Source organism: Seriola lalandi, unplaced genomic scaffold (genome assembly GCF_002814215.2).
Source record: "Seriola lalandi dorsalis isolate HSWRI2012SDOR001 ecotype SW California unplaced genomic scaffold, Sedor1 jcf7180002054569, whole genome shotgun sequence".
NCBI lineage: Eukaryota > Metazoa > Chordata > Actinopteri > Carangiformes > Carangidae > Seriola > Seriola lalandi.
Window position 1 is genome coordinate 632,436 of NW_019525122.1, and position 23,904 is coordinate 656,339.

At 41.5% G+C, this 23,904-nt stretch overlaps 1 protein-coding gene across 7 annotated transcripts; it reads right to left on the reverse strand.

Moving 5' to 3' along the window:
• Positions 1-3,105: 3,105 nt before the first annotated feature.
• LOC111662775 (catenin delta-1) lies at positions 3,106-22,938 on the reverse strand. Of its 7 annotated transcripts, none has more exons than XM_023416745.2 (21): positions 22,787-22,938; positions 17,673-17,796; positions 16,015-16,178; positions 13,730-13,798; positions 13,250-13,641; positions 12,251-12,532; positions 11,912-12,152; positions 11,572-11,794; positions 10,737-10,929; positions 10,503-10,620; positions 10,199-10,352; positions 9,933-9,950; positions 9,525-9,593; positions 8,224-8,351; positions 7,915-8,065; positions 7,561-7,753; positions 7,255-7,463; positions 7,117-7,158; positions 6,951-7,018; positions 6,695-6,749; positions 3,106-4,926 (listed from the first exon to the last, which is right to left on the reverse strand). In XM_023416745.2, the coding sequence occupies exons 3-21, from the start codon at positions 16,171-16,173 to the stop codon at positions 4,868-4,870; spliced, it is 2,823 nt and encodes a 940-aa protein (XP_023272513.1). In that variant the 5' UTR covers positions 16,174-16,178; positions 17,673-17,796; positions 22,787-22,938; the 3' UTR covers positions 3,106-4,867. The 7 variants fall into 7 exon arrangements, with proteins under 7 accessions (XP_023272513.1, XP_023272516.1, XP_087032891.1 ...); XM_023416748.2 differs by having other exon boundaries at positions 6,649-6,749; XM_087176765.1 differs by lacking the exon at positions 16,015-16,178 and having other exon boundaries at positions 6,649-6,749.
• Positions 22,939-23,904: the final 966 nt, after the last annotated feature.

The following is a 23,904-nucleotide window of genomic DNA, read 5'->3' on the forward strand; positions in this document are numbered from 1 at the left end:
CCCCTTAGGTCTCGTAAGCTGGAGTTAAAAGTCGCTGCTTCTTTTGAGCTTTAGAGAGAGACAGAGAGGAAATGAGGCACAGCGGGGGAGCCTTAAATAGATATGACACCAAATGACAGGACACAGGGAGGGAGGGAGGGAAAATCTGCTGCGTATGGTCATCTCAAGTTTAAAGAGGTGTGTCTGTGTGTGTGTGTCTGTGTCTGTGTGTGTGTGTGTGTGTGTGTGTGCGTGTGTGTGTGTGTGTGTTGGAGCACCAGCTGCACAGGTTAGACATTACACACACTCAGTGTCTAACACAGACCATCACACTTGACAGTTAAACGTATGTTTGCTGCAGCCAGAGGAAAAAAACATTAATGTTTTTTTATGCAGTTAATTACAGCTCTAATAAAAATGCTGCACTGTGGCTGCTAGATGCCAGAGTCCTTATGTTGTGGCAGGTGCAGCGATAGGATTTTATTAAACTACATTAACTTTACACTTCTCATCTTACCAAGGCTGTAGCCAAGGTTTCAGATACACTGAGGTTATATGTCCGGTCATGTGGATATTTCATATAATGTATATTTCAAATATGTAATTGTCACAGATTAGTCTTCTTGATTCAGGTTGATTTTCTTACTAAAGTCTTTCTGAATATTGTTCTCTTACAGTCCAGACACCAGAGTCCAGATGAGAGAAGATCTGAGTTGATCAAAATGTTGATACACTCATCTCAGTCAGTTACAGTGTGCTGAAAACAATGAGCTCATCAAGCAGCAATGAGTGGTGCGGGCAGGGCTTTGAATACTTTTCTTTAACCCCACATGACAAAGAGCTGCTCGCCCTTATTGGTAGAGGTTGTCGAGGTGTATGCAGCCTTAAAAAAAAAAAATCAATTAATATTACAGTTCATATTTACATAGATGGAACATCAGTGATAGATAAGCCAGCAGGACACATGTGCTTTTTGTGGTAAAAACTGAACCACACCATTTTCAGAAAGCATCAGGTATTTACATAAGAAACTACAAATTAATCTAAGTAGAGTTGGATCATCAAGTATATAAATATTCATATATAAGAATATATACATATAACCTATATTTGGCTGTTAATTGTTTTGTATAACTGCTGTTTCAAATTCACCTCCAGAAGAACTGAATGAGGTGAATGGATGTAAAGTATCAAGAAAAATCACCTGGTTTTCAGCATTAGTCGTTCTTAAAATATGATCTGATCTTTATCTAAGTTACAAGTATGGACAAACACAATGTGCTTAAGCTAATAACACACGAACAATTTTAGTTTTTTGTCTTTATTGAACGCAGCCGTTAACCATTCACAGAGCTGGTGGAAAAAATATTAGTCTTTTTTATTAATCAAAGTAGCTCCAACCCACATCTACCTTTAGTTAATGTCATTAGCTGAGAGGTTCACATACTTTTTCCAGCCTACACTGTGAAAGTTTGAATGAGTGTTTTCAATACAAACACACATTTATAAATAAATGCAGAGAATTCTCAAGGGTTCACTTACTTTTTCTTGTCACTGTAACTGGAACTGGATATCGGACTCGTAGAAGGCGATCAGTCACTTGAATGAAAATTACTTGGTGATGTTGTGTCCACCTCTATTAATATATCTATGGCAGAATATCAAAACTGTAATACCAACTGAAATGTGTGTGTAGTAGTGCTGAATGGTTTCAAATGTAGGAAAGAAAGGAAAAAGGCTAATTTTTTAAAGCAACTCAAAACTTCATTGTGATATTTAACTACTACCTAAATGTAAATACCACTGGATAGTTTTTTAATATTTTTGCTTTGAAATTAAAATAAATTGTCCTAACAATTTATGTTTATGTCACATGACACAAGAAAAAGAGGTTCAGATAAGCAACTGGAAATTTTCTATTTGAATTTGTGAAAACAATAAAGTTTTTGCCTTTTGCAAATTTCAAACAAGGGGATTAACCCACAAAAACGTTTTGAAGTGAAATACAATATTTTAGATATAATACATAATAAAGACTAAATATAAAATATATAATTATTACAACATTAATAGTCTTCAGTAATTGTTATACTTTGCAATCAAGTATACAGTTGCTCATGAAATTTTGAGTATTGCAGCCTTTTCTGGTATTTTCTTATTTAAATCAGTTTTGTTTTCAGTTGAAAAGTTTGATATATATTTATATTTATATTTCCTAGTTATTTATCTAGTTTTTGTTGGTCAAATTTAAGATATTAAGTATATGTAAACAGAATTGAATCAAGCTATGAAAACCTTCCCAGTCTGGACAGAGTGAACATGTAATAATCAATACCTGGAAAAGTGTCTTCATTTCTTATCAACATGAACATCTATATTTAAAGATTAAATTGTGAGACTTGGTAGGGGTCAGAGACTCACACATACACATAATAGCCTGACTAATATCAGACTTTCACACTCTTGACATGCACTGAAGGCCCTCGTGATCCAGCAGCTGCTTCCCAATCTGTGTGGGATGCATTTCAGATGTGTTACATACTGGAGACGCCGAGACACTTTCTCGTCCTCGTACAACCTGTGTGTTCCTTCGACATGTCTGGGGCCTGAGAAACACGCACACACAAACTCGTACACAACAGCTATTCCCTGTCAGCATGCGGCTCAGGGTGTATCTGGAGACACCAGCAAAGCTGGGAATGTCAACACTCGACGGTCTTTAACCGTGCTCCGCTGCACATCATGATTTAAAAGTTAATCAGCTTTATACAGGAATGAACACAAGACCCGAGGACAGTTTGGGGTCTTAGGTTGGGAGATTAATGTGTTTGTAGTGAGTTTAAACAGGTCTGGTGACAACACTGACTTCACGGATAATAAGCCTCGATAATTAGCAGAACCAAAAAAAAAAAAAAAAAAAGCAAGCCAAATGGAGCTTGATGTTAGGGAGTGAATACCTGACAAAGTGTCAAGTTTGTGCGTTTGCCATTTGTATTAACAAGAGCAAGGGGATGAAATTACTCTGCCAGACAGACGGCTTCTCTTTAATTAGATGTGTTTATCTACACGATATAGCAGTCCGTCCTCACATCACCATACAGCCACATCAATCACATGTTGCCAAAATCTTGTCTAAGAAAAGATCTTTATTTATAAAAACAAGTATTACCAGTTACATACTGAAAAAAGCAACTTTTCAGAGCCAAGGCAGGTATGAATGGTACATCATTTTACATGGATAGGCAACAGTACAAATATACTATGTGTGTGGGGAGTTTAAAAAACAAAACAAAGATGGTTGGTCTCTTTTGCCTTTAAAACAAGTCAGCGGTAAAACTGGGACTTAAAAAGTAGAACACATTGCATAATGCTCTCACCCACTGCTCCCTCACGTACAAACTCTGAAATACAAACCAGACAGAAAAAAAGTACAAAAAAAAAAAAAGGAACTTAGACTAAAATGTGCTTTTGTCTACCTCTTAAATTAAACATCAATATCTCCCCAACCTGTCTGTTTAAACTCGAGTCTCCTCTGAGTGAAGAAGCCTCCTAAATCAAATCAAATGAATGCAGATGTGCATGCATGAATAGCAAATAAAGAGCAAGTAGTGATTTTTTTGTTTACAGGTTTGTTAAGAAATCAGACTCAGAGAAGAACATTAGTCGTAAGTGACCCTCCTGAAGTGTTTCTTACTGTGTCTATAGTGTTAACGTTTAGTATTAGAGCAAGGAATGGTTTCTGAAGCAGGATGTCAATACGTTTTAGAGGTTTAGTGGTGCATGTTCCTAGCTTCACATTTCAGGAACTGGTTTGATGCGTTGCACTGGTCCAAGTCAAAACACAGCAGCTGAAAATGTCTTTTTTTTTCACAGGGAGAGTAAAAGTTGAAGGAAAAAGTAGTAAATTAAGGTATCAAACACAAAAAGAGGCAGTTGGTACATAAAAACTAAGAAAATAAAAAAAAATGCTTTGTCACAGGAATAGGAGCACATGATAAAAACAGACAACATGAACAGATGAAATAATCAAGATGTCGTCTTATGTCTGGTCCGTGCACACACACAAAAACACACTCATTCAAAAAGGTCCATGTTCATTTTTTCCCCACACAGACACACACACGGCCACAGGTTTACTGTATGACAAATATACACACACACCTGCCTTTTCTTGTCTACACCTGTGCTCATCCCAACCAAGAGAAAATAACTCTAGACAGGAAAATAACTCCTATATAAACAGTCTCAATCTACAGGGCGACCGCCGGTCTGCCAGCGCGTCCCAACCTCCCAACGATCCCAGTAAAGGGACAATTTAAATTAATGAGCCAAAACTAATGCAGTCATCCCATTTTCTTTTTATATACAGTATATATAACCTACATAGAAGTCTACATACAAATTCATCGTTAGGATGTGGGTGTTGGCAGCAACATGTCGACCATGACAGAACTCATCAAAAATGTTGACAGTAGCAAGAAAAAACAAAAACAAGCAGGATGACAACACCAGAATTAAATGATTGTCAACAAAGGTGATTGCCTTTACAGAAGAACTATAATTTAAAAACAGAATATACTTTTGTTGCTACACTTGAATGAATTTGTAAAAAGTAGGTATGTATGTGGACGTTGCACGAAGATGTTTTGCCTGCAACACAACCACTTTCTTTGGATGCCAACCCTCATCTTCTTATCCCATCTGTGTGGCGATAGAAAGAGAGAGAGAGAGAGAGAGAGAGGAGAGAGAGAGGAGAGAGAGAGAGAGAGGGAGAGGAGGGTGAGGAAGAGGGCGAGGGGGAGAGAGAGAGAGGGAGAGAGAGAGAAGGGAGAGGAGGGGGAGGAAGAGGGCGAGGGGGAGAGAGTCTGTGCATCTGGATCTTCTCTCCTCAGTAGCAGTGGTAGGGCAGGGACGGCCCAGTCTGGGTGATGCACACTATCAGTTTTTCTGGAGGAACAAAGCAAAAATACGCTGATTATAGGGAAAACAAAAGCACAAATAACTGAATTTAGTTAATTTACACACTAAACAAGGAGGCAACACAAAGACTCACTGTGTGGTATAAGCATGGCACGTTGCACAGTAGTGCTGTCACAATAACTAGTAATTCAATAATACTTTAACACCAGTATTAAATTAACCTGGATATAGTTTGAATTCAGTCTTGAATTTTAATTTTATCCTTTGAACAAATAGTTCAGAAAGCTGCTAAATGTTATGTTACTGTAAATCACATTAGTTTTTCCCTGTAACACAGTAGTAAATCACACTAAAGTTACTGGCTTAAACTGCGCTACACATGACATTTCAACAGAATTATCCTATTGATAGCCATTGAATTAAAAGTCTGTGTCAGTATCTGTTAAAAATGATCTTGTGCGTTCCAGCATCAGAAAGTGTATGTGGGAGGGTAAAAGGCAAGTAAAGTACAAAATGGGGCACGACCTGTGAGAAAAGAATGCACTGATAATAAATAGAGATTATTATTACTTATTATACTACGTAAAACTAAAAATATCAGTGTAAGAAGCAAGCTGCACTCAGGTCAGAACCTTCAACAACCTTGAGCCAAAAAAACAACATTAGGGATTAATGTATCAAAGTGCAGTACAGCAGTAACACAGGGACTTATCAAGTTACTTAAGGAAGGCTATGAACTGTCTGTTTAGCCGATCAGACAAACTGTGAACAAGTTCATATATAAGCAAAACTTTGAGACATGACATCTTGTTATTTTAGAAAATTACCAAATAATCAATAATGGATTATTATTTCAGAGTAACACTGCTCAATGATCAATCCATCATTCTTACAAATTGATTTTTCTGTTTAATCCTTATGCTGTCATTATCAAACTGATATGAAGTGACTGAATAGAAGGTGGCAATTAGTAACTACGGTAGTTCCCAAACATAACAAAAAGATCTAATACAGTAAACCTATATGTGTGACGCCACACGTGTTGTTGTAATACCCTGCAGAGCCACAAGAGAGCGCTCTGAAACACAAATCATGGACTGGTGGCCAAAGTAAGATAAAGCTGCCACTGAGTACTTGGAGACATATAACTGACAACATGGAAATAGTATCAAACACTGCTCTACATTCCTGAAGCGAGTGTAAATCCACGCTGGCAGTTGCCACTATCGATACACAAAACTATTTTGAGACGATGACGATCACATCAAATGTCACGTCAAAACCACACGTTCGCAAAAGTTACAAAGCTGTTAAAGGAAAGTTTGGTAACACAAGTAAAACTTTCTTTGATGCTGCATTGCTATTGTTCTCTGACCTTGTTTTATAATAATAATTATAATATTTTTTTATATTAAAATGAGCATTGGTATAACGTTCTGGTATTGTGACAACACAACTGCACACACAACATTTATTATTCGGAGGATTTAAATCTTTATAGTCAGCCTGAGAGTCTCTACACTGACGGACTGTATGGACCACAATGCACAAGGAGCACCTTGCAGCATACTATACCAGCATGTACACATCACATCAGGGTATCATATAGTTAACTATCGGTACGATAGACCTCAACCAGTGTTTCAGTACACCATCATAGACAGAGACCAGGTTCCACTGAGGGTTTGATGTTATAAGAGACAAAGGAAAAGAAGAGTCCATGCAGGACGAGAGGTGAGTTGGACATACCATGCTGTTACATGCAGAGGGGGTAGAGGGGAGGGGGAGGGCTAACCATCGTAGGAGTCCAACAGAGGCAGGGAGCCCTTTCTGCCCCCATACACCCCTCGCTGAGAGACAACCAGAGAAAGAGAGAGAGAGGAAGTGAGTGTGAGAAAAGAAAATCATCAGTAATTGTGAGGTTTCAAAGGCTGCTAACGAAAAAGGTTCAAGTCAGGAAAAAGAATTCATAGTGCTGTAGGAGATTAGGGGTTAGTGTCGTTAAATGAGCAAACCAGCGTGTGAATGTGCGTAAGCATGACTTTACGTACCGGTAAAGTGTCTGTGGTCTCATCCAGAGTGTGTCTCCTCTCCCTCTGGTCCAGTGTAGAGTAGGCGTCTAAAATGTCATGACAAAAATTTACAGATGTTGTCTTGAAAAAACACATTTTTCATAAGTTCATTGTGATCCAAAGCAGTGATGATAAATGTACTAACCAGGGCCAAGGTCATTTAGTGGAATCAAGTCCCTCTTTTCTCCTAAAATGAAAAACGTCACAAGTCAGACAAAACAAACTTTACACACATTTTTACCTTCTATAAATTTTAACCATTCATTATTTTTCTGACACTTACCTCTGTCCAGCAGTGGTGTGGTGCTGTCTTCATAGGTGCCGTTGGCTCGGGTGCTCGGGCCATTGGTGGTGCTGGTGTTGGGGTTGAGGTTGACCATGAAGTCTGTCTTCTTCCAGCCATCCTTCTCAAGAGGCCGACGGAGCTCCTTATGGGCCCAGACCAGCTGCAGCACCTGGCCCGCCCCCCGCACCTCACGATCTGAACGTTTGCTGTGGGACACAGAGAGACGATCAGGCTTAGAAAAGAGGATGTTCTCAGGATGTACCCAGAGTGTCGGGTATTCAACCTGTACTTGCTTACACTTACCCGTCCTTGTTAATAAGCACCAGCCTCTCAATGCCCTGCGAGGCTCGGAGAGTCTTTGCTGCCTCCAGACTGTTGCCTAGCACCTCAGTGAGCGTGCTCAGTACAGACACTACTGTTTCCTCTGATAGATTGCGTCCAGACTGGCTCTGGCCTCCGGGCAGGTTGGCCACCAGGTGAGGCACTGCATGCAACCCTACAGTGGAGACGCAATATAATTTAGCTTTCGAAAAAGTTGCACACGTATAACGAAGAACAACATATATTGTGGAGAGCAAAATAAAGTTCACTATTATGAAGTATAATTACAAGTTTAAGTCATATTCTTGAGAATTTTCTACAAGTCAACAGCCTTACCAAGCAGTTCGCAGTTGCGGTTGTCGATGGCGAGGTTCCTCAAGGCTCCAGACATTGCTCTAACCACACGGTCATTGCCATGGGCCAGTAGTTCTGCCATCATGGGAAGACCTTTCTCCAGACGCACGGTGGCCCGGATATATCGACCATACTGACAAAGAAGCAGAGAGGGAGTAATGAAGGTCATTTTACACCAACAGCAGGGTTATTCCAATAACTTCATATCACAATAATATAATATATGTAATATAATAATAATAATTTATTATTGACTAAAAATATATGTTTTTGTTTAGAAATGGTACTAACAGTCCATCGGCCAGCACACAGGTTCTGGATGGCACCAGCAGCAGCCTCCAGCACCGAGGGGTTCTTGCTCTCTCTGAGCAGTGATGTGTAAACACGGACCACCTCTGGTTGGAACAACAGCTCATAACCTGAAGTGTACAAAGGAGAGGGGTGTTAGTAATGACTGGAGTTTGAAGAACTTAAGCATTTGTGCTGAACACAGGTGATGAGCCGGGAACTGTTAAAAATTTCAGACTCAATGTGAACCCTCTTAAGTGCTGTTCAGACCTGACATTAACATGCACATCTGGTGATCCGATCACAAGTGGACAGCTCTAAACACAGGTGTGACACATTTGAGATATGATCACTCAGACCACATTCGGAGGTGGCCTGGGCCACATGTGGCCACATTGTTTTAGTAGTGTGAACACAAATATGTCCTGGGCCCCACTGAAGGACCGCTGAGCTGACATCGTCTGCCACAGTCAATTATTGTTAGTGTTTCCTCTACATTGATTTATTTGCGGTGGTCCACCACAATATCAACATTGATTTTATTTATTTATTTTTCTTACTATTTCAAATCTCTAAAAGTTTAATTTTAGAGCTGTGTGTAATGCACTGTTTGCTCATTCCCCTTCTCACCCTGCGCTCCTTCTCTCTCTCTCTCTCTCAAACACAAATAACAACATGTCATAGTGAGACGGGCTAAAAACAACAACCAATTTGGTCTTTCCATATAGAAATGTACAGGAGTGTCCAAAAGTCTGAGACCACTTTCCCATTTGACAATATGTTTATTTGAATATAGAACAAATAGTGATCACATGTGGTCACTCAAGACGCATGTGGAGACGCGTTCTAATGCCAGGTGTGAACTGACGTACTTAGAGCTGTCCACTTGTGATCGGATCACCTGAGACGCATGTTAATGCCACGTCTGAGCGGGGCCTTAATCTGTGAGACTGAAGAAGACTTGACCAGTAATTGCCTAATCATTATACTTTCCATGTAGTGTGATGCAGAAATTATCATAAAACATATAAAAAATAAAATAAAATAAAAGATTATTACTGATGAAATTACGTTCAATAAATAGGAACCTACATAATAATATTCTGAATTCGAAATAAAAGGAAAAACTATTGAAATAAAAGGCTTTCCCTAAACTTAAACTTAAACTATAAATATAGAGTTAAAAACGTACTCCATGACTAGAGTTTGTCATGTCACAGGAAACAGGTTGTCCTCTTTGTCATATAAATGAGCTACTCTACAGACTGATGAATTCATTATTTTAAGTGAAGAGAGAAACATACCTTTAGCAGGGGTTGTCCTCTTTGGAATATCTACCTGATCTCCACTTCCATCATCTCCATCCTTCTTTCCTGCAGCGAGGAAACAAATAAAAAAAGATAGAACATGAAAGTATGAGCTGAAGAAATGATACAGGTTATGTGGGGGTGGTTGAGATGAGCATCCAGTTATCTTCAGTCCTCTACTTTGGTACATTATGTAAAAACGTGACCATGCAACCAGTGGAACAAGCACTTTGAGCATGCAGTGTGACATCAAGTGATCATGCCCATGTACTGCATGTGAGGTCAACATCATTGTACATTCTTATTTCTCTAGTGAACGATGATTGTGTGTTAGTAAAGTGAGTGATGACAGAGAGGTCAATCGTTGCAAAAGAGCTGACAAGAACACCAAGAGGAGAATCTTACCTTTGGAAAACCACTCATCTAAACACAGCAGAGAGAGAGAGAGAGCGGAGCGAGTGAAGAAGGGTGGGAAGAAAGAAGGGGGAAAGATAAGAGGCAGGAAGGAGGAGAGAGAGGAGGAAAAGGAGGGAAACAGTGGTAGAGTGTGAAAAACAGCGACAGGTGCGTCTGCCACCAACAAGCTCAAACCCACCAGCAGCTATCCATCTTTCAACAGCAAATCTCTCAGACAGAGTAACCCGAAGCTGTAACAGCTGTCTGACACTGACCTTTGCCCTTTCGAGAGCCAAAGCAGCCACCTTTGGTAGCAGGGGCCGGTGCCTGGTTGATGGGTGTGGTTTCTGCATAACGTTCACAGCCGGGAATTTCACGGTGAACATGATAGGACAGATTCCTCAGGAGGCAGACACAGTTCTCCACCAACTACGGGAAGAAGGGATCACGAGGAGACAAGACGATCAAACATGGAGATGCACAGAAAACGGTGCTTTCGTCATGAGTAAAAAGCACCAAAGATAAAAAATCTCTCTTTTTAAGTGTAAAAATTTGTAACTGTCTTAAGTGAATAGGTACCTTATTGTCCACATCTTTACGATTGATCTGTGATTGGACAATGTACATGAGTGAATCCACCAATCCTGTGCATTCTCTCAGCTTTCTCCTGGCCTCGCTGCGTTCTGAACTCACATTCCTGTTGGACAGAGGGAGAAGTTAAGCACATAATTGCATGTTTTCTTCTCAAAATAAGTCTCTCTTTCTCCTTTCGCTGACATTCTTTTCTTTGCATTCATTGATCCCTTTGCATACCTAAGGCAGCCAGCAGTGTTGGTCAAGGCGGTCTCCCACTCCAGATGGCGTGGTTTGCAGCTCTCCTCTCCACCGTTGCTCCCTCGCTCCCAGCCCGAGTGGGGAACTATTACTTCGTCGGCCAGGGCATGCAGGGCGTGGTCCACAATCTCCATCTTTACTGAGTCGTGGGATGAGAGGTTCCACAAGGTGCCTGGGACGATATAATAAATACTGTTACTATCACTGCAATAAAAGACAGTTTGGCCATTGAAATAATGAAATGAATGAATTGTGCCACTGCTCTCCGAAAGTTAAGATTTGATCTTTGGTTTCTCCCTCATCCATCTCTTTTGTAAACTTTGAGTTTCAAGGAATCAAGTAAGGCCTTCAGACAATTTGATGCAACGCTTTTGATTCAAAAATCAATCTTGCTTATATCTTGTATGTAAAAACAGTAGATGCGCCGATGCTTTTTTGTTTTTGGAAAATCTTAGTAGATGACATGAGATCTATAAGTATAGCGGTTTTGTAAAGGGTAATATCTACTGTAATTAAATCTGCATGTCACAACTCTCGCTGAATTCTGTAATGTAGCAGAGAGACAGCAGTCTCTTCTTTGATATGGTGTAGGGCAGGACCAGTGTAAAATAAGTTATATTTGCTTTTAGTGTGTTTGTTCTGTGTCATATTTCAATTTTACGCATAATGTCACATCATAACACATCATTAATTTCAATTCCTTATAACTTTTGTCTCATCCATGCCAGATTGAATTTTTTTTTTTGACAAGCGTGTTATCTAGACTGTGTGAGATCAAAAAGGTACATACAAAGAATTATATGATCATTGATACCTGTGATAGTGTCAGTGAGGTCCTGGTCACGGGTTTTCCTCAGTAACCTGACCAGAGCAGGCACTCCGTCGCAGTTCTTGATGGCGATCTTGTTGTCCGGATCTCGTCCATATGAAATGTTCTTTAGTGCTCCGCAGGCCGAGTGGTGCACCTCCTTGCTGGGGTGGTCCAGCATCGACACCAAGGATGGGATACCCTTCAGGCGACGCACTTCTGACTTAATCTAGACACATACAAGCAAAATTAGTAAACTCACATCAAGGATTTGCCAAAAGGCCACCATACAAAAAGTGTATGTTAAAAACTGTTAATCTGCAGCTGAATGTGACTTTTGTTTCACCTTGTCATTTTTGAATGTGAGATGCTGGAGGAAGGCAGCAGCGTTGGTCTTGACAGGGTCCAGACGGTAGTTCAACATGGCGATGACTTCTGGCAGCTCAGGCTGTCTCCAAGAGGTGGGAGGAGCCTTCCTTAGTGTGCTGTCCAGTGAAGCCATGCTCCCCCTCTCCAACGTCATGGGAACACCCCAGGCATAATGGTCAACTCCTCCCATGTCACCATCCAAAGTGTCCTCACAGCTCCTGTATGTCGTCCAAGAATGTCACAGATTAAATGCAGTGCATGTGTATTACATATTCTTTGTATGGTACATTGGCAACGCAATGTCTTTGTGTTTTACCTGAGTCTTCGTCTGTCCATACCACCAGGGCCGGCCCCCAGACGTGGCATGGTACCGTAGCCCCCAGGGTGCATGGGTGGAGGCCCCATGCCGTAGTCATCATACCCCACACTGCGCTGGTCATCCTCCAGACCATAGTGGCCGTGGCCGTAACGCATCTCCATCGCTGAGCCCATGGCCCTCATTCCCCGGCTCACCTGGGGCTGTGCTGCATAGGGGTCAAGCTGCTGACGGCTTGGGGCCCGGTAGCCAGAATCCAGAGTCCTGTATCCATCAACTGGCCTGTGGAGAGAAGGGAAAGAGAGAAGTAATTAGAGTTGTTAAAGTGAAACCCTGAGTGATCCCCATTTCATACTGACCGTGATGTGGGATCAATTTCTAAGTGAAGTCAAGATTAACGTCTCATCGGCTGTAATCTGCACTCACAACCATGAATCCAACCAGGGTTAGGAGAAAGTCTGACACTTCTTGATGTGTGGTGGGTGTGAAGGGGGAACATGTACTTCTACGGGAATTATAGGTTACTGTCTGGTTACTATAACTGTTACTATAAATTCTGTAACTATAAAGAACATGTACCTTCGTCCATTACATTTCCATAAACTCAGACTATAAAGGAAGGAAATCACAGTTAAACCACTTTGGCCACAATATCTCTTGAATGCTTTGAGCAAATATTGTTGTCACCACCAAGAACTGAAAAAAAACAAAATGCTTGACAAATATATAGTGCTTACTTTAAGGTCGGTGATTTGGTTTGAATGGTTAAAATGTCAACAAAACATGCATGTATGATCCAAACACGGAGCCTGTGTAAAGCTGCAATAAATGTGACAGATTCATGTGCATTTATGTGCAATGATAAAAACTAAACTAATTGTGACTTATTTGAATGCACTGTCCTTACAGATGACTCATTGCTGGATATATAATCAAATTATTAGATAAATATGCCACCATAAAAGATTCATAGCACTCATCTAAGTAGGGGTTTTATACCTGTAACGATCATCCATGTGAGAGCCCCTGCTCAGACTAGTGTATGCTTCTGATGGCGGGCCACCCCGGTAGTCATCATAACCCCCTACAGGGCCGTAGTGGTAGTTTCTGGGTACTGTGGCAGTTGGGTAGTCGCCTGCTCCAGCCTGTCTGTAAGGACGGTCCAGTGTGGCGCTGTAGCCGCCCATACCGGACACCGTCAAGCCCCCGTCAATGGACATCGAGTCAGAGGGCAGGACTGTGCGTGAGATTGGTTTCTTCATCTGCGGGAGCGTCGTGTCTGGCCGTCGTGTAGTTCCCTCATCGGAAAAGACTGAGTGTACTTCCTGGGAGTCATCCTCTGGGGTGTAGCTCTCATCTAGAGCGCCGTGTGCAGGGTCCACCATCCTGTACTGTAGCAGAGACACAATACAAATTTTAAAAATGGCATAAATATCAATTACTGCATAAATATAAGAAAAATAACACACAAACACATACCTGTGTGCCGTTTATGTATGAATCAGTCAGTTTCAGTCGTTCTATATCTGCATCCCCTAAACGCCCGTTCTGGGATGAAAGAGAGAAACAATTGTCAAGTACAGTGTAAAAATACCATAACGCCACCAACAGTTTTACTCATTGCAGTGACACTGAAGACCCGATTCCAAGTAACCAGTGTGGTCAACTTTCTCACAACCACCCAGATGATATTACTGCTGCTGAAGCACATTCAGTGCTGACCAAGTCGTTCCTGCATGTTTATGGTCTGTGAATCACTGCCAGACTTGGAGGACGACATTTTGGAGTCTATCCATTCATCCTCACACCCTACTTCCTCCTGCTGTAATCTGTTACATAATCTATGACTGTCACTCTGTATAATTTGGACACTTTCTACATAACCGTGAGTAATACTTTGATGCAACATAACTGCCTCAGTTATGAGCAACAGCCTCAAGCTGAATCATATGTGAACACAAGATAATATGACTTGGATACTATTGACTCCTACAGAACAATGTTATGAGCTTTATCAAACACTGAATCCCACTTCACTTGCAGGAGTATGTCACACTGCACTTTATATTACGCCCACAAGGAGGCAGGCTGTTATCAAAAAGAAATGGGAAGTGAAGATTGTGTTTTTACAAGCAGGGCACAGTTCCTCCACAGCTGCTCCATCCTATAATACCACCTCATTTACAAGAAGCTCTGTCATGCATTTGGAGCAGTGCTGGCAAAGCATGCATATCTTCAACACCGTTAATATTTTTAGAAGTAAAACCATGAACACTTAGGACAAGGCCAAAAACAGCCTTCATCCTCCAGCTGCTACGCACTAATCACAGCAGTCCCTTCCAAGGATCCAAAAAGACAAAACACCAGATCTAATCTGTGTCAGCAAGCCCTTAAAGGAAGGAAAATATTTAGCAGTAGATTTTAAACTATTCTACTCAGTCAGTGTGCAACACCAAGAGCTGAAAGAAATGTGCTCAAATGTCAACCCCTGAATACTACACTTCCTGACTATTTGTGTAACCTGAGAGCCTAATGATAACGGCTCTGCTTTAATCGTTCGTCTAAGCCCACAGGCATCTAGGTGAAGTTTCCCCACTCTGTGATAGTCAAGTCTTTTAGCAGAGACAACAATAGAGAAGAAGGAAACAGCAGGACTACATCCAACCAAATAATTTGGCAGTGAATTGGTTCATCCAGCATATTAAATACCTTAAAGATCAAGGTACTTCATCGCACTGATGCAAATATTGTCACGCTCATTGATTTGCAACATGACTCACTGTGGTCAAACACAACAAAGAGATATTAAAGTGACAGCTATCATGGTATTCAAAGCATTAGAGCTGAAAAAATCAATTTGTCTATTGGCAGAAAAATCAGCAACTAATCATTTCAATGTATTTTTTATGCAAAAATACCAAAAAAAGGGTACTGACTGCTCAAATATAAATATTCACTGGTTTTCTTAGTACTCCATCACTGAATGTCTTGGCTTTCAGACTGTTGGTGCGACAAAATAAGCAATTTGAAGACATCCGTTTGGGCTCTGGGCATAGCTCAAAACGGCTAATCAAGAAAATGACAGACAGGTTAACGCGATCATAAAAATTAGTGAGGTAAAGCCCTAAACAGTTTGTGTTTGATCGCTGATATTAGAAAAGTGTTCTTTTTATTTCCAATGATACAAATAAAAAGACAAAATCATTTATTATGATAAAAAAAAAAAATAAAAACTAAATGCAGAACTATATCACACATGCACGACACTGCATACCAAAACACAACATGCTGGAACAGAGACGAAAATAACTGAGATTCCACAGCAGGGTCCGAAAAAAAGGTGTACATGCATGTGTCAGAGTGTATCCGGTGAGTGACACTGAAGACATGCTGAAAGTGTGTGATGATGACATCCTCAGGCATGTTAAAAGTAGCAGAACTATGTGCAGGTACAGACTGATATGTTTGAGGATGAGGGCGAAGAGACAGATGGTCTTACAAGATAAATAAACAATGAATGAAGACATTTAATGATGGCACGCATAAACTTAAAATTCACTGACACACACTCGCTGAGCACTGGTGGAAAGGAGGCAAGAATGGATGAATGATAAACGGATGGAAGTCAGAGGGAGAAAATGATGCATGACTTCACTGGAAGGATCAGATGAAGGGAATGATGATCCATGTGTTGGAGGTGAAAGATGGGGGCTGTAGACGCCTACAAAAGACTCTGGATGGGGACTTTTGTTGGGGAGTGTTACCTGTGTGTGAGGGAGGTGGTGACCCAGGGCCGAGGGGCTGGTGGCAGGGAGGCCCACTCTCCTCCTCTCCTCCTCCAGCGCCCGGGTCAGCTGTTCAAACTGCACCTCCTGCTCCCTGACCGACTCCAGCAGAGCTGCTGCGCTCTCACACTGCTCCATACACACTACACAGCCCCAAGGGGAGAGAGGGGGGGGGGGCGTTACACACATCCGTACAGCCTCAAACACACTACAGCACAGGAAGTCTAAGTCTAACAGAAACAGACACACCTCTCCATACAAAGTATAGCAACATCAACAGGATGCAAAATTCTTGGGCTGATGCTAAGTAAGATCTGATTTGTCTGCTGACAGATTTTTTTTGGTGACTCAGGCTGAGATGCCTTTTTGGAAACCCATCAGCAATGCTGGGATTGCACAACTGCAGATCTCTACTTTTGGCCAAAGTAATGAACATACAGCAGTGACCTCTGTAAGCACATGTTTGCGATGTAAAATCAGACATCAAAACTTTCCCCATTACACTGTGTTTTTGTGTACGTCTTCATTCATGAGAAGGCCGGTCGTGGTTAATGATTCTTTCATTCAAATTTTTTTTCCCCACATAAAGACTTAAAAGTGACTGTTCTGCTCAAATGTTTTAGAAGTATCTGATCATGTCAGCACTGATGAGATTTATATCACACATGTGTGAAATCCATTACTGCCAACAGTAAGTACAGGGCAAAATCATTCTAAGATGGTGCTCACTGAATAGAAAACGTAACAGGAACTACCCAATTTGTACCATTAAAAAACTATAATTCTCATGACACAATGCTGTAAATTTGTCAGGTCTGACAAACTGAGTACAGGACAAACACTGCAGAAAGAGGACAGCCATGATGGAGGGGAGACTCTGAGTCTTTAAAATCCTGGTTATTGCAATGAACATAAATATTGCAACATATTGATCATGATAATGTGGAGAAGGTTATTGCAATATTCTCCACATACAGATCAATAAACATATCACCACTCAACGCATGCAAGGGGGAGTCCACTGGGCTTTTGACCCCTTCAGATGCTAGACCAGAAAATATTTTCTTCAATACAAACAGCAGACAATCATCAGCAGTTTGTACACGACACTACACCACACAAACACTACAAGGAAACAATATTTTTCTTCATCTTTTAGAAGAATATGGGGTGTTTCATCTGCATATATGTGTTTTTTTTAATGGATGTGCAATCTTGAATCAATATACGGTTCACAAAATCAAAGTGAAAATATTTAGAGTTGATTTTCCATATTTGTATATCATGAACTGAAAATAAAACGACTAACTTTTAATCCCAAGCTTGGTGTAGGCTTAAATTAAAATGTTGCTATTGTTGGTTATGTCATTACAGCATTTTTTGGACGATTTTATCCATGCATCAACAGAATAATTCATGGTAATAGAGCATCTATACAAAAATGCTGTCAAAGAGGATGAGCCCTTTTTCACACAAAGAGAAGCGCTTTTTGGAGGATGCTTTACATCACAACACAAGACATTTAATATAAGGAGGAACTGCATACTCCTCTGTACAGTTTAAGCACAAAGCAGAACGCACACACCAGCAGAGACACACTCTCAAAGCTCATCTCAGAGAAAATCAGGAATACACACCTTCACCTGTGGGCGTGGTTTGGTAGAAGAGGTGAGAGATCACACCAAGGTCAGAGGTCGAGCTCTAGCTGCTCATGTGTAGAAGGTCACTGAACCACCAAGCCCAGAAACGAGGAGAAATGGACTGCAGAGAGAGAAAGACAAACGGGTGAAGGGAAGAGAATAATAAGGTCAGAGTCAGAGAAATGCCTTAGGGAGGCTAAAGGCACCTCTGTTTGAAAAACAGCAACATAGTGAGAATACCGTACAAGTGTGTCAACAAGGTTGTGTTTGCTCTGTGAGCAGAAAAAAGCAGCAAAAGACAGACATACAGTAGCTCCAGCCTTTAGACACACCCTGTATTTACTCAACATTTGGCCTGCATATGGCAGCGAGCTGCGGTACGTTGACCAACCTGCAGCTCTTTCTGGGCCAAAGAGCATCGACTGTCAGCAGAAAGAGAAACCTTTTAAGAGATAGTAACATCCTTCAAGAATACGTTCATATATTCTCTTATCAACTCATTTTTCCCTTCCCCAGCTTAACCTTGCCTTTTTTTCTTTTTCTTTTTCTTCCAGCCTTCCCTCTCTAATCAGTCTACCTCTGGCCCAACTCTTTCAGTCAACTACTCTTATTCTTTCAACTTAACTGCCTTTTATCCCTCCCCCTACAGATCTTTGTTATCTCGGCTGTGCTCTGAGAGAAAGACATTGTTATATCAGAGCCAAACAAGTGGAGACTCCACTTATCTCCTGATACACCCTCTGCTACAGCAGCACGGCTCCCTTTAGCCCTGGCTAGGAAGCTGAATAAACCCAGGCATTGCCACACATACACCTGCATGACCGGTTGGACAAGGCAGAGGAGGGGCAACCAAATTTCAGTTCCTCAATGTCTCTGTCTAGCCAACATGTACAGACACTCTGAGAGTCGAAAGTTTGGACAACAAACGGAGTCCCGCATTTACACTTTGCACCAGGTGTTTGTGCGCACGATAAGTAGTGTTAACAAGTGCAAACAAAGTGACGAGCAAAGGTGTAATGAGTTCAAAAGGAGAGATGGTGACAAACGACTCTGTTTCACCTGCATCAGATTGTGCAAAATAAAGTCGGACGTGATGAAATCACCATGCGATAGACTATTACGACACCCTTAAGCTGGTAAAATGAAGCCTGCAGTTTCTGGATGTCTATCAAATGAATGAGTAATACACACACACGTATGTGACTTTGCTTATTTAAAAAAAATCCCTGCTTGGGGTGTGCCCAGTGTGGGAAAAAAGGGAGGAAAGTAGGATGGCCTGATGAGAAAATAAGGAGTGGCTGAAGTGAATTTCACAAGACAAAGGAATGTGTAAGAACCAAAACCAGGATTTGCATGCGGGATAAAACTGACAGGAAGACATGATGTCACACACACACACTATCTGGTGTTTGGTGACTGTGACGCCCCAGAGCCATAACCTCCCACCTGAGCAAATCACAAACTGCTGTCCTGTACCACACATGCCTATATATGGTCATAGCCAGGACAGGGCTGCTTTTATCCACCACAGACAGAGAGAGAAGGGCAGAGAGCTGCAAACAAATAAAACAAGCTGAAAGACTGGCAGTGAAAAGACAGAAGGGGAGTGAGTGAAGGCAGGACTGAAAGAGGGGGTAGAGATAAGGAAAGGAGTGATGAATAAAAGATAAAAGCTAATCTTGCATTCCTAGCATTGCCTCTTGCCAATTGAGCACAGCAGCCCACCCACTCATCCACTGCGGACGACCTCAGTGGGACGCTGGCTAATAATCATCCAGAGGTGTGTCGTAGCGGTCAAAAGAACCCAAACACAGAGAAACACAAACTATTTGATCATAATTTCATCTTCATGTCAATCTCAGGCACAGCATATAAACATTGTTAACATGTTACACGCTATCACATTTCACTAATGAATGCAACTGTCATTCATATACAAGAATAATTACACATTATGATTAATATTTCTTGGCAAGTTTACCTAGGAATGTGATTCTGTGTGTGTGTGTGTGTGTGTGTGTGTGTGTGTGTGTGTGTGTGTGTGTGTGTGTGTGTGTGTGTGTTTTAACCACAGCCAGAGGAGGGAATTTGCAGCTGTCTGTCCGGGAGGTTGTTAGAACAATGAGAAGTTTGTGCAACTGAGAACATGAACACAAGTGTGAAAAGAGTTGGAGAGTGAGGAGGACCTCACTGGACACATTTGAATGTAAGTGCATCTGTGTGTGTGTGTGTGTGTGTGTGTGTGTGTGTGTGTGTGTGTGTTTGTGGTCGAGTTCATGTCGCTCTTAACACACTCAGTCTGTCCTCCCCCTGCCTCCCTCTATCATAGCTGTTAGTTTCAGCCTTGAAAGTGAGCAGTGAGTTTCGTTGAACAATGAAAACAATCAGTGTCGCACCACAGCCACCCCCCCCTTTCCCCTCTTACCTGCTTCCTGAGAAACAGGATGTTATGGATTCAACATCAGAGATGAGTAAAAGGGACACGGCGGCTACATTGGCTCACTAAAAAAACCTTTCTCTCAACAGAACTGCTTGTACACAAAACCATGCGGGATATAGGATACACACTTTAATAACCACCCTGATGGTTGCTTCCTCCATTAACAGTATTTTTGTGGTGAAAATCCCCCATGGTCAATATGTTGATCATACGACCACAAACCACTTCCCACTTTGCGAATCTGCTGGTTTCTGTTCTGCTTTCAAGACCTTTCGGAACTAAGCTCAATGAAACTGCAAGGCTGAATCGTCACATTTCATTTTCTATTTTATGATAAACTTTGGTTTGTATTTAGGAATGGTTCCCATAGTCTAACCACTAAATCCTCATATACTTCTATTTTTTTTGAGGAGCTGAAACGATTAGTTGATTAGGAGGTAAAATCCATAGACAATGATTTTGATAACAAATTAATTGTTTATTTATATATATATATATACATACATACACACATACACACACACACACACAGCAGGCACTACACTACAAGGACAATGAATGTCCAAATACTCATGTATAAGTCACTATCATCAGAAAAGCAGAATGTTTTTTAAAACCTTGGGTGAGTGAGTGGGTGAGGGAAGAAGAGCGCACGGAGAAAGGGTCATGCTCTACTGTAACAAACGGTCAAAATGTAAAGCACAGGGCCGTGATGTCAACAACTCCTCAAACATCTGATCGAGCCCTGACACACCACGAGTCACATATCTGCATCTGCTTCTGGAGCCATCAGTCAGCATGACTCACTCGACCCCGTCAGAAGACATCTGCAATCATACACAAGCAACCAACAATACAGCCTTTGTCGACTTAATGAAACTCTGGTTAATCCAATAAGCACCTACACCTGCCACCAGTGGCAAAAACTCCCCCTGAAACAACCTATTCACTGTCAAAATGCACATCTGTTCACACATCTCGAGGTAACTGACACTGCAATTTAATTTTAAATCAGTGTGATGCCACAGGCTGTGGTTTAAGCTGAGCGTGGCTTGTAATGAGATTGAAGCTTTAACCCAGTAATCCACTTACCTCCTAACACATACACACATCATGTTGACGTGCACGCAAATACGTACACACACTCACACACATTAGACCTTTTGTGGATTAACCTGCACACCTAAAGACAGCAGACACAATTGCAGTTGGTGTTGGGAGCATGCATCAACAGTCAAACAATGACTTGGAGAGGAATAGTCAGGAAAGGCCGATATGTGGGTGATCGTGGTCACATATGGTGTTATTAGTGGTGGCACCTGCACCACCGGCCCCATGATACCAATACACATACTGTATCACCATAAACCACAACAGCACTAAAGCCCACAAGGAAGGCACTAATATACACTGCAATGTGTGCCCGCATGAAACCAGTGTTTACAAGAGGGAAGCTAGTTTACTTGTTCACACTCAGACTGACAGTTATCCCCACCCAGGCATTTATTTTCCTACCTAAGCAAGTTCGCACAGGACCCACCCAACAGGTTCACAGCCTTACAAACTCAAAATCCCAGGCTGTGTGACTACACACACTACAACGGCAGGACCACCACCCTTAAAACATACTCAAATACACAAAACAGGCTCAGCCTACAGTATACAAACATGTCTAGTTTAACAAGTAGTTTCCAGTTACCTTAAACTAAACTCTTGTCTCTGAGGTGATGAACTCTACAGATAAAACCGTCTGCTTCTGTCAGAAAGACGCTTAAAAACGAGACAACGGCAACCGTATCTAGGTCAAACAACAGTAAATGTATATGAATAGGGAACCAAACTCGATCCACTTCAGTGTTGTAAACCCGCCTGACCGTCACGTTGTCGTGCCCCCTGTTGATCTCCAAACCCTCTCCTCAATAGCAGACCTTGCCCTGAACCATCTAGAACCAGCAGCACTTACACAGCACCCCCCCTGATCTAAGAAACAAAATCCCACATGCAATCCTGAATTGATTTGCCAACGTAACACATCAATCTGGGGCAGGAGCAACGAGCAACGAGCAGACAGCAGTAGCTTAACACAGAGGCAAACACGTTGGTATAAAATGACTCTCACGAACAAAGACTCACGCATTTGAGCATTGAGTTACTCGGTGGTTTTGCAAACGCAGTGCAGTTCAGTTCAGTTCAGATAAATGACAATGTTGGAGATCAAATCAGCCCAGTTGGCCACAATGCACGCTCGGCAACCCGTGTGACCTGGTTTGGCTGTCTTGCTACGTTAGCATCACAATAACCCACATAGCCGACAAGCAGGCTAGCGTTAGCATAGCAAACACAGGTTAATCGCAAGAGCTGGAGTTGGCTTGTGTTCAGCTAAGCGGCCTTTTAAGCTAATTTAGACGGCATTGTGAGTTTTAGCTTTTGGTATCAGGGACCGGTTTGAATCAGTTATCACAGACAGGCAACGGAACCGCCGCGTCTGACGGTGTGAACTTTAAGTTAGCATCGAAAGCTAACGTTAGCCTCGGAGAGTCGTGTATCTGATATGTCGATGCGACCACTCCTTGCCAACGCTGCAGTGCACCCACTATCTGTGTGTGAAAAAAAACAACAACGCAGGCCCCACCATATTAACCATCTGGAAATATTTATATATTTCACTCACCTGCTCGTGGAAAGCCTGCCCCAACGCCTTCCAGACAACTCCGTTTTTCGGTGTGTTTTCTCCCCTCTTTTCCCCTCCTTCTCCGGGTTCTGGGTCAAGCTCGTTAAAGACGAAGCGACATCACCGAGTTTTCTATCAAAGAGAGGGCGGGGTCAACCAGCGGCTTTACCGTAAACACTGCGCGCACACAAATTCTCCTCTCATACAGGTGTTTGTCACAACTTGCGAGACAGGCCCACTCATTCTGTAGTCAGAAAGCTGAATAATGCCCTTCCCTAAAACTATGATTAACCTCACATGGGGCCCACTTTATACATAGCTGTTTGAATATTTCTGAAGACACCCACAAACTAAGTAATACTCTAAACCAGAAATCATTAGTTGGTTAATTCATTAGTCAGTTAATTGGCTGAAAAAATCCACTTGCATCAGCTTTTGTGTTTTTTGTGATATTAAACTTAGCATGTTTGGGCTTTTTCTTTTCTTACAATTTAAAAACTAAACAATCCAGCAGATGTATTGAAAAGTAGTTGCTGGTTGCAGCCTCACAGTAATTCAGTGATGGATTAATACTAGCTTGCCTTAACGTTTCTGTGTGTTAATTACTTGACATGCAGAAAAATTGAAGCAATTTGATAAAACACATATAAAATAGAATATAAAACAATATAAACTTAAACAATTATGGTATTAAAACTACATTTTGACAGAGCCCCCCCACAAGACAAGGCTAGTTGTTATGGTTGATAATGTACTTCTGTCTGATATGAGCGAGCGTATGATTATAAAAGGGGAGTAGGGGATTTAAATTCTCTTGCAGTAGTGTAATAAATCGACTACCTCCCATTGCCTCCTCTCTCCTCCCATTTTCCATCTGTCGCTCCCTCTCCCTCACATATACACCCACTAATGTTATCTCATTGATTGCCCAAGAACAATAGCCTGAGAGGAAGAAGCATTTCTTGGGGAAGTACAACAGCAGCATTCCACACCAACACGACAAAACTATGACACATGAAACCACTACCAGTGACCATCACATAAACACATAAAGTAATAGATGAATCATGTCTGACCATGTCTGGGAAAACTATTTTGGGATCACTGCACAACTGTGA

Bases quoted from the DNA above. Each gene is read 5' to 3' on its own strand.
- LOC111662775 (XM_023416745.2), bottom strand. From the start codon at position 16,173: ATGGAGCAGTGTGAGAGCGCAGCAGCTCTGCTGGAGTCGGTCAGGGAG. The intron at 7,754-7,914 runs GTAAGGCTGTTG...TCTCCACTGTAG, and splicing joins CCGCAACTGCGAACTGCTTG to GGTTGCATGCAGTGCCTCAC. The intron at 6,750-6,950 runs GTACGTAAAGTC...GTTGTCTCTCAG, and splicing joins AGACCACAGACACTTTACCG to CGAGGGGTGTATGGGGGCAG.